We start from the raw sequence: 9,404 nt of genomic DNA on the forward strand, positions 1-9,404 counted from the left end.
TTTATTCAGAAAACATTAGAAAATGGGTTTGATTAGATTGCACTCAAGAACATCATATTGCACATACACATACATGTGTAGAAAAGGTCTGTCAAACCACTACAATTCATAATTTAAGATTCCGTTATCTATAATATTCAGCACTTGCTGCTAAATGGCAACGAGGAGATCCACATTCCTCAGGAAAGGTTGACTTGATAAGCTATGACAATTATGCCACTGGTCCAAAAGCAAAGCAACTAGTGCAATTAACTAGTCAAAGGTGAACCTCATTGTGGGCTTGTAGTTGGTGACATTCTGCCCACATTTGAAAAGGTCCTAGTCTATGTTAGATGCAGCCTGTCTGATCCGTGGCCATGGGGGATGATTGATGCTTCACAGAATCTGGTGAGCAATGTTCTGTCAATTATGACATATATGCAAAATGAAGATCAGAACCAGGTACATAATGAGGCCAGATTGTTTTGATATGACAAGAAGTTCAGAAGCCGTATCATTTTCAGTATTTTCACATACAGGGCTTATTCAATCATGCACCATGAGTTCTTATTAGAGTAGGCTTTCAGGATAACAGCAGAGAGAGAGAGAGAGAGAGAGGGGGGAGGAGATGAAGAGTGAAAGAGAGAGAGGATGAGAGAAGGGGGAGGAGAGATTACATAAAACCATACAAGTGCGTCAGATACTGGATGTTAGAGAGGAGCTTGTTTGGAACAAGGGAACAATCTAAAGTGACGTCTGCCTCCAGCTATAGAACCTGGGACAGAAACCAAGCACATAATCACATCACTCTCCCCAGTGCAGTGTATTTATTCCAACATAAGCAGCACTTCTGCTGAGGATCAAGCAGAAGCTTGCCACACACACACACACACACACACACACACACACACACACACACACACACACACACACACACACACACACACACACACACACACACACACACACACACACACACACACACACACACACACACACACATGCACTGATCCCCATACACACACAGAGATGCTCCTCTGTCCCTCACAAACACACGTTTCTCACAGGAGAGACCTTTGGCACAAGACCTAGTCAATGAAGGTGAAAAAATGTGTGTGTATGTTTGTAAGTCTGTTTTTCATCAATCTTTACTTCTACACCAGTCTTCCTATGCTAGCCACCCTATTATGCTACCCATTTCAAAAGAAAAGTGGTTATTTTCTATTCAGTGCACACAGCAAAAACCAATTGGACAGAAAACTTTCTAGATCAAACCAGACAAAACTGAAGGTTGAAACACTCTCACACACATGCAGACAGAAAGCATAAACACAACTTCCAGGCTGATGTGAATGTAGCAGACACATTACGCATAAAAATAAAGGATATAGCTTCCCCATATCTGCTCTCTGAGACACTGTGTGTGTGTGTGTGTGTGTGTGTGTGTGTGTGTGTGTGTGTGTGTGTGTGTGTGTGTGTGTGTGTGTGTGTGTGTGTGTGTGTGTGTGCATGGCAAAGCCGGTGAGATGTTTTTTAACCGTTATTTATACACGGGGAGACTTTTTTCAGGAGCGCCCTGTTCACATTCACACCTGGAAGCTGACCGGTAAAAACTCATCTGCTAAGCACTGATCAGCTCTGCCGGAGCGGTTGGGGTTAAGGGCCTTGCTCAAGGGCACCTCAGTGGTGGTAATGAGGGAGCTAGGGGCAACCGCTGATTTATTTTTCACTTTCCCCGCCCCAGATTGATCCTGCCAGCTTCAGGGATTGAACCGACAACCTCCTGGTCACAAGCTCTGCTTCAGAACTTTGTACACACCTGCTATGTTGCTATTTTCATATACAACCAATTAAGCAACAGCATGAAACAGTAGCTTTCTGTTTTTAGCATCTATTTATCATCCCCCCCCCCACCCCCATCCCACCCACACACACACACACACACGCACGCACGCACGCACGCACGCACGCACGCACACACACACACACACACACACACACACACACAGAGTATGTAAGGCAAATGGCTTGTAACTGCTTTTATGTGTTTTAAAGATTGATGACTAGGGTTTAGATTTCATATTAACAACTGAACACTGTAGCAATAAATGCCATTAAATATTCTGTGGTCCACCTCTGCACTATACATTTGTCAGGCTAAGTGATCAACTTTGGAGACAGGATTCTTCAGTTTTACTACTCTGCTCCTCGAGGTCATATCTGTGAATTTGTTTCCCCAAAGGGATTGTGTTCAGCGGTTGACTTAAATAATAAATGATGCCGTCTTTTCGAACAGTATGTGCCATATGTTCAAAATATTACTAGTAATGATGTCTTTTTAATTTAATCTTAGGCATATTCACAGACCCACGTGGGTTTGTTTCATTTTGGATTTAAGGCTTTAATTCCACAACGAAATATGAAACACAGTATGAAAAATGTAACGTGTCAATATAACTGATGACATAAGAGTGAAACCTGGCATATTATTGATGTTGTTAGCTATATTAAAGCCATAACTTATAAGCGCAAAATGAAACAATCCACATTCTCCTTTTTTTACTAAACAATGATTTCTTTTGATTTTTTTTTTTTTTTACTAGTGCTGTGCTTGTTCACTCAAACCCACAACTCACACAAACAGAACTCCAACAAGTTAAATGCAACGCATTTTCAGTGTACACACACAGACATCAACGCTGCACAAAATATGTGTTACAGTGCCACCTCCTGGTAGGTCATGATATTACACCATTCTGCTTCCTGCTGGCCTTGCCTGCTTGTCTTAGTATTTTGCTTCTGTTCCAGCAGTGTGAAATGTGGTCATGATCCAGTCGACTGCCGACCTCAGTTCTCTTCTACAACCTGTTCTCTGTAATATCAAGACATTGTGAATGGGGTTTATTCCAAATTAGTAATGTCAGTTACCTGAAATTAATCCATTTGTGAAAATTAAGCACCTTTTTTGTTTACCATTTCATCGGTTTTACACTAAAATGTAAAAAATGAGCATGTATGACTGCTTTCAAATGACAAATACAATTTTTTGAGACCTCACACCATGATGTTTGCTGAGCGTACCTTCTTTAAATGACATTATTTAGATCCAAATTACATAAAATCAGAGAAAATGAAAATATCTTTTGGAGTAAGTCTATTTCTTTATTTCATACTTCATGTCAAGATATCTTTTTTCATATGAAGTTACGTCTCATAACAAAAGATTGTGTGTTTAAGGAGGAAGGGGGGAGAAAAAATGTGGCTCACAAAATAAAGGCATTCTTTCATAATATTCTTTACAGAGTCATCTTACAACAAACAAACAAACAAACACAATGTCTCAATGGTAACAGCAGAGTGTGATCAATCAAAGTTCCTTTTGACTTCAACCTAACCGTGACAAAAGAAAAGAACAGAATTATCTGCACATACAAATATAGCTCCTGAGATTCTTAGCGGGACAGAGACACTGCGACGCCTGCACCAGAGCAATGTAAGCACCAGCTGACTGTATCTCTTCCCCATTGATAAATGCAAATGTAGCCTAGCATATAAAGTCATATGAATCTCAATCGTTTATGCTTCATAAAAGATCTCCCGTACTGTTGATAATTGAAGATGATTGTAATAGAGAAGTGTTTTGCTAAGCTGTATTCAAGGGGTGAGAAGCAGAGGGGCGTAAGTGACATTATGGGTGAAAATGATATATATATATATATATATATATATATATATATATATATACCGTATATAGATATATACTGTATATATATATATAGATATATATATAGATAGATATAGATATATAGCCTAGCTAGGTGCATCTTATAAAAGCTCTTGATGAGCTCTTTCCCGTGCCTTAAGGGCACATGTGAATTCTAAATCAATCCAGAGTTATTGATCAAAAGCCGAAACACCTGACATGAACACATTGAACTATTACTACTAACTACTACTATAAAATCAGGTCAAAAGGGCATGAGTGCTTTTGACCCTGAAATCCACATCCACATAGTTATGAAGTTTTCATATAAAAGATTTAATTTAATAAACAAAGTCAGGACAAAGTACGGTCATTTTTGTGTGGCTCTCGTGGTACAGGTGGTCAAATGTCACTTACGGCCCTCTGGTTCTAACCACTCTTACTGCAAAGTGGATCTGATGCACAGATTGCAGTGGTGAAGGTTACGCAGCGATCTCTGAGCCCGACATGTACAACTGGTGATGTGAACAAGTGTCAAACAGAAACTGAAAAGCACAGGAAAGTCACAGCTGAATCTTCCCACCCTTACATGACCCAAGCATCACTTTTCTCTTATAGAGATGAGGATTTTTGACAAGAACCGATGAGAACTGAAAGAGATCCTAGCTAGGTGCATCTTAAAAAGTAGACACGGTGTGTGTGGAATTAGTGTATACGCATCTCTTGTTCACAAGGACGTGACAGTTGCAGGCAAACGACGCAGACTCTCTTTAGCGACTGAAAACTTTGGCGATGCAGAAAAACGGCTGGAGATACCTGACATTTTTAATATTGCTCCGACAGAAGTAATCATAATGCTTTACGATATTCACCCCCCGACGGCACGACCGCTTGAGACACGCATTCACACACATGGAAACCTGACAAGACCTTGGCGAGCAAATATATATATACTGTATATACACACACACACACGAGAGCTGAAGAGAAGACTCTTCCATGTGGTCGTCTCTCTTGGTTTCTTCCTATAGGACAAGATGGATGCTTTATGGCTGGCACTATTTCACTGTTGACGTTGACCTCCGCCTCCCTCTCTTAAACGTACACACAACAACAAACTGAAGACTATTACTGGTGTTGGTGGGGTTCTCTTTTCTCATAGCATGCCGTCCTTTCATAACTTCCGCCCGTCAAGCCAGAGATAAACCGAGATCAATAGTCAGTTAATGTTTTTTTTGTTCCCCCTCCTCTCTCAGATCCAAGATTTGCGGTTTTGGACGAAGATAAACAACTTTCCATCTGTTGGGGAGATCTGTTCGTCCGTCTGTTCTTTGCCAAAGCCAGAGTCCCAGTTGACATATCACTCAAACAGTCGTCCATAATCTGTCATCTTTCGTCTGCCAAAGAGTATGATGAAAAATCTGTTATCCTGACTTAACCCACAAACGGTTCCCTCTTTGCTGCGGATATCTCAATTCAGTTTGGTGCGTGCGTCCCCCCTTATGGCAGAGGATAGGTGAGGGGGGTGTGCACGCTGATCCAAGATATGCACGTCCGTGTCCTTCACCTCCTTAGTGTCCGTTTGTCTCGGCGGCCAAGGCGGGGGCGGAGGGGGTGGAGGAGCGAGAGGCGACGGAAGCCTTCTCTCCGGCGGGACTGGAGATAGCGGGGACGCCGTCGGGGGCCTTGACCCCAGCCAGACCCGCGGGGGATGCCCCGGACGCCGCCGACGTAGCCGCGGCGGCCGCCCGGGCGGCGCTGATGGCGGACACGGGTTTGGGCTGAGCCTGGAGCCCGGGGCTGCAGATGAGGTGGTGCCTCTCCCAGTCCTTGTGCTGGCAGAAGGAGCCGCAGTAGCGCGCGGCGTTGCAGCCGCTGCACGTCTCGCTGGCCTTGCGGCCGCAATTCCAGCAGCACTGAGGAGGGTAAAGAAGAAGAAGACGTGTGAGTTTTTTCAGGGCAAGAAAAGGTACCCGAAAGACGGAGAATCTTTGCGTCTCTCGTGTCTCTCGTGTTCACCACATGGGCCTACTGTATATGCAAGCGTCGAACAGAGTTCCCACACCTTCTATCAAATTCAAGGCCTTTTCAAGAGCTTCCCAGGCCCAATTCCCTCAAATTCAAGGACCCAACACGGCATAGTTTGCCATATGGCTATAAGGTTAATTACTGTGACAACACTGATCATTTTTATAACAAGAACTAGCAGGCTTTACAGAAGCTCACAGACAACAATTAAAAAGAGAGAGGCTTGAATGTGTCGTACAAAAAAATATAAAAAGAACAAAAATAAATTCATCTATGAGTACCGTATTTTCTTTCAAGGCCTTGATTTCCCCCCTCGAATTCACCAACTTTCACATACTAGTTCCATAATTGCCATGGCTGCTCACCTCGCTCGAATCCTCCTGTTCGTTGATGACCAGGATGGCGTCCTCCTGGGCCTTCCTCTTGGCCTCGGCCAGCGTCTTCTCCATCTTCGCTCTCTCCGAGGCGATCATCTCAAACGCCTTCTGCTCTGCCTCCGCCACCGCCTTCTGAACCTCATCCATGGCCTGACGCTTCACCTCATTCACTGCCTCTTCTGCATGGAGGGAGAGACAAGACCAGCTGGCTTTTAGTTCTGCTCTCCTTCTTCTTAAAGGGACAGCTTAGTGCTATTTATCCATTGTAGTTTTGTTTTATTTGCCTAAGTTTTGGAGTTATCGACCCTAGATATTTTTCCGAAGTGAAACTGCTCACAAAAAGGTGTGTGGATTATCTCAAGTAACCGGGTCATTATTTCTGGAAAGAGGACGTTTTTCAGATGCATTCTTTTGGCGCTTTGAGCACCACAAGCCGAGTGCCAACCAGTTCCATTGTATAGACCCTAATGAGGGTTTCAAAATTCCAATCATGGAAGTTTGAAACCCTCATTAGAGTGTTTTGCTTGCACCTGTGTTTACCCTGCCTTTTTGACATAAAATGGCCCCTGTGAGAAGGGTCTATTGGAGAAATCTCTAGGGCCAATATCTCCCAAACTAACACAAAATTATCTAAATGGAAATATTTTGGATTTGAGAGTGAGCTCTCCCTTTAAGTTTAGCTCTACTTATTTAAGCAGCAAAATGGTGCAGTGTAGTGTCCTCTAGTAAGAGAGTGGCATCAGCGGAGGACCAAAATGCGAGACTCGTTAGCCAATGAACAGCCAGGAATGGGTCTCGCGCTACTTTTTGCATGCTAAAATAAAGCTGATATTGTACAATTTGATTCAAGGGATGAAAAACCCTTTCAAAGTACAACACAAACTGTCTATTTTGCTGCAACTCGACAGTGCTGCTTTTTTTACTCAAGAGTTCCACTTTCTACTTCCTGGAAAAAAAAACTGGTCCATTGGAGTGAATGGAGATGTCGGAACTCTTCTATTATACGGCTCTGGTGCAGTGTATCAGTACACAGTAGTTTATTATGAGTAAATCTGCCGTCAAAACGTTCATGCAATATTGACAATATCATTAGCGTTCAGTCATCTTGACTGATCACAGTAGAATATCTTCATGTCAAACAGAGGTTTTGTGAGGATGTTCTTCTCACCAGCTTTCCTCCAGATCTCATCTGGAACGTATGTGGAGCCTGGCCGTGGAGCCAAGTCGCGCTGGGTGTCTGTGGGAACGCAGAGACAGGAAGGAGGGATAATTAGCACCTGTCTCGGCTTAGGAGAGATCAGAGATTAACACGACAAGATGATGGGTTAACTTAGAGAACGACAGATCAAACAAGCTACAGGTGTTCATAAAGAATAGCCAGGCAGATCTGTACAGTCCGAAACACAGGCAAGGCAGTAAGGACTTACTATCTATCATCTGTGTCTATTTTGCTATCTATGCAAATAAGTGCAAATATCTAGGCCTACACATCCAACGCAGTGCTTGTTTATCAGAGTCCCGGAGTGATCTGAGATCTAACAGCTTTATGGCTCAGAGGAAAATGGAGGACCAACAACAAGCTGTGTCAACATCCTGTTTGTTCACTCGTTTGTCTTTGCCTCCATCCCTCCCTCCCTCCTGCATGTTTCTGCATCTCTAGCTCGCCCCATCGCTCCAGCCCTGCGCTCATCTACTCTCTCACTCTTCCTCTCTCGCCTTCTCTCACTCCATCTGTCTCACACCCACTTTATTATTATAATTATTAGATTAGATATTATTATTATTATTGTTATTATTTAGATCCCCATTTACCACCACTACTCTTCCTGGGGTCCACACAAGTAAACATTACATCATAATGCAAAACAATGGTGCGTTTAAAATTGAAGACAAGAAAGAGCGGGGAAGGGGGGGGGGGGGGAATCGACAACAATAAAACTATCAAACTGCCATAACAACAATGACAGCAAGTACCGCACTATATATCTACAAGTCAGTCAAACATTTGATACAGCTCAGGAATGATGATAGTACCACTAACAACAATGACCAAGACAATTCCACATTGACGACCACAGTCAGATATTATGGAGCAAGACATGTCCAATTTGGAGAGGGGCTGATGTTCTGTGCCATTTAGGTATTTCTTTCAACTCTTTTTAAAAAACAGTTTTACTTGTTCAATGTATGTCTGATGGCAAACCATTTTGTGTTTCCATTCCTCTGTACGTAACAGTACTACGTAGCCTTGCATTACTGTCGGTTTTTAAGACGGGGAGTGAATAATACTTCCTCTCTGCTTCAATTTCTCACCATCCCCGCTCCCCCTCTCTACCCACCACCATCCCTCTCCCTTCCCCAGCCCAAGCCCAGGCAGGCAGGCAGGCAGGCAGGCTTCCCGGCTGGGGGCCCAGATGGCTCTCTGGCTCTGAGTCTGTGAGCCTGCAGGATGGGCAGGACGGGCCTTCTGTGGCCGGTCTGGCCGGGCCCGGTGCTGGCACCTGTCTGTGACTATGGAGCAGCAGGGGACTGTCACACAGAACACTGCCAGTACACAGCAGACTGACGGACTAACTGCTGAGGCCCTCGCTAACACACCCAACACGCGACTTAGTTCATGATAGGGGTTGCAATTCTAAACATGGTCACTAGAGGGTGTAGGGAGTATGGAAGAGGTGTGAGGCTGTTCCGGTTGGTGCTCATGGTCATGTAAGTACATTTCACAATGTCCAAAATGGTTATCTGTTGAAAATGATCGCAATACACTAGGTCAATGATTCTCAACTGTTTTCATATTACAGACCCTTAATTTAGTCTATATTAGAGCCATGGATCCCCATTTGATGAGATTGTCTCATTTACCCAAATCTGAGAATATCTTTTTTAGTGTTAGATACGATTTTACCCATGAAATGGTGAAGTTGAACGATTTAGCAATTTTGTGGGGACCCCTCAAGGAGCCCTGGTGTTCCCCGGCGGACCCCAGGTTGAGAACCAACTCCCACTAGATGCTTTATTCTTTTATTCTTTTTTTTACGTTCTTTTCAGAAGTTGAGTGAATTAGCGGAACAGCACTTGTAATACGCACCAGGCTCTGCAGAGTGCGGGCTGTGTGTTTTGGAGAAGGGGGCGGAGCTTGAGCCTCCTTTGCGCGGGTCCTCCTGCTCGCTCGAGCGCCGTCTCCAGTAGTTGAGCTCCTCGCGGTCCGACTCCTGGCACCGTCTGAGCACGCTCACTGACCTGCGCGTCTTCTCTACCATGTCCACGATACAGTTCAACACCTGACGGAGGGGAGGGCACGAGAAGGAAGAAAGACA

General features: G+C 43.9%; 1 protein-coding gene across 1 annotated transcript in view; it reads right to left on the bottom strand.

The window, feature by feature from the left end:
* Positions 1-3,133: 3,133 nt before the first annotated feature.
* cbfa2t2 (CBFA2/RUNX1 partner transcriptional co-repressor 2) overlaps positions 3,134-9,404 on the bottom strand; it is a 53,034-nt gene continuing 46,763 nt past the window's right edge. Inside the window, exons 8-11 of the mRNA XM_083660749.1 lie at positions 9,176-9,368; positions 7,256-7,324; positions 6,076-6,266; positions 3,134-5,598 (exon numbers count right to left, since the gene is read on the bottom strand). Of these exons, the coding sequence (XP_083516875.1) occupies positions 5,254-5,598; positions 6,076-6,266; positions 7,256-7,324; positions 9,176-9,368 (798 nt within the window). The 3' untranslated portion in view covers positions 3,134-5,253. The remainder of the gene's footprint in view (positions 5,599-6,075; positions 6,267-7,255; positions 7,325-9,175; positions 9,369-9,404) is intronic.

The sequence above is a fragment of the Poromitra crassiceps genome, assembly GCF_964638095.1.
Source record: "Poromitra crassiceps genome assembly, chromosome: 25".
NCBI lineage: Eukaryota > Metazoa > Chordata > Actinopteri > Beryciformes > Melamphaidae > Poromitra > Poromitra crassiceps.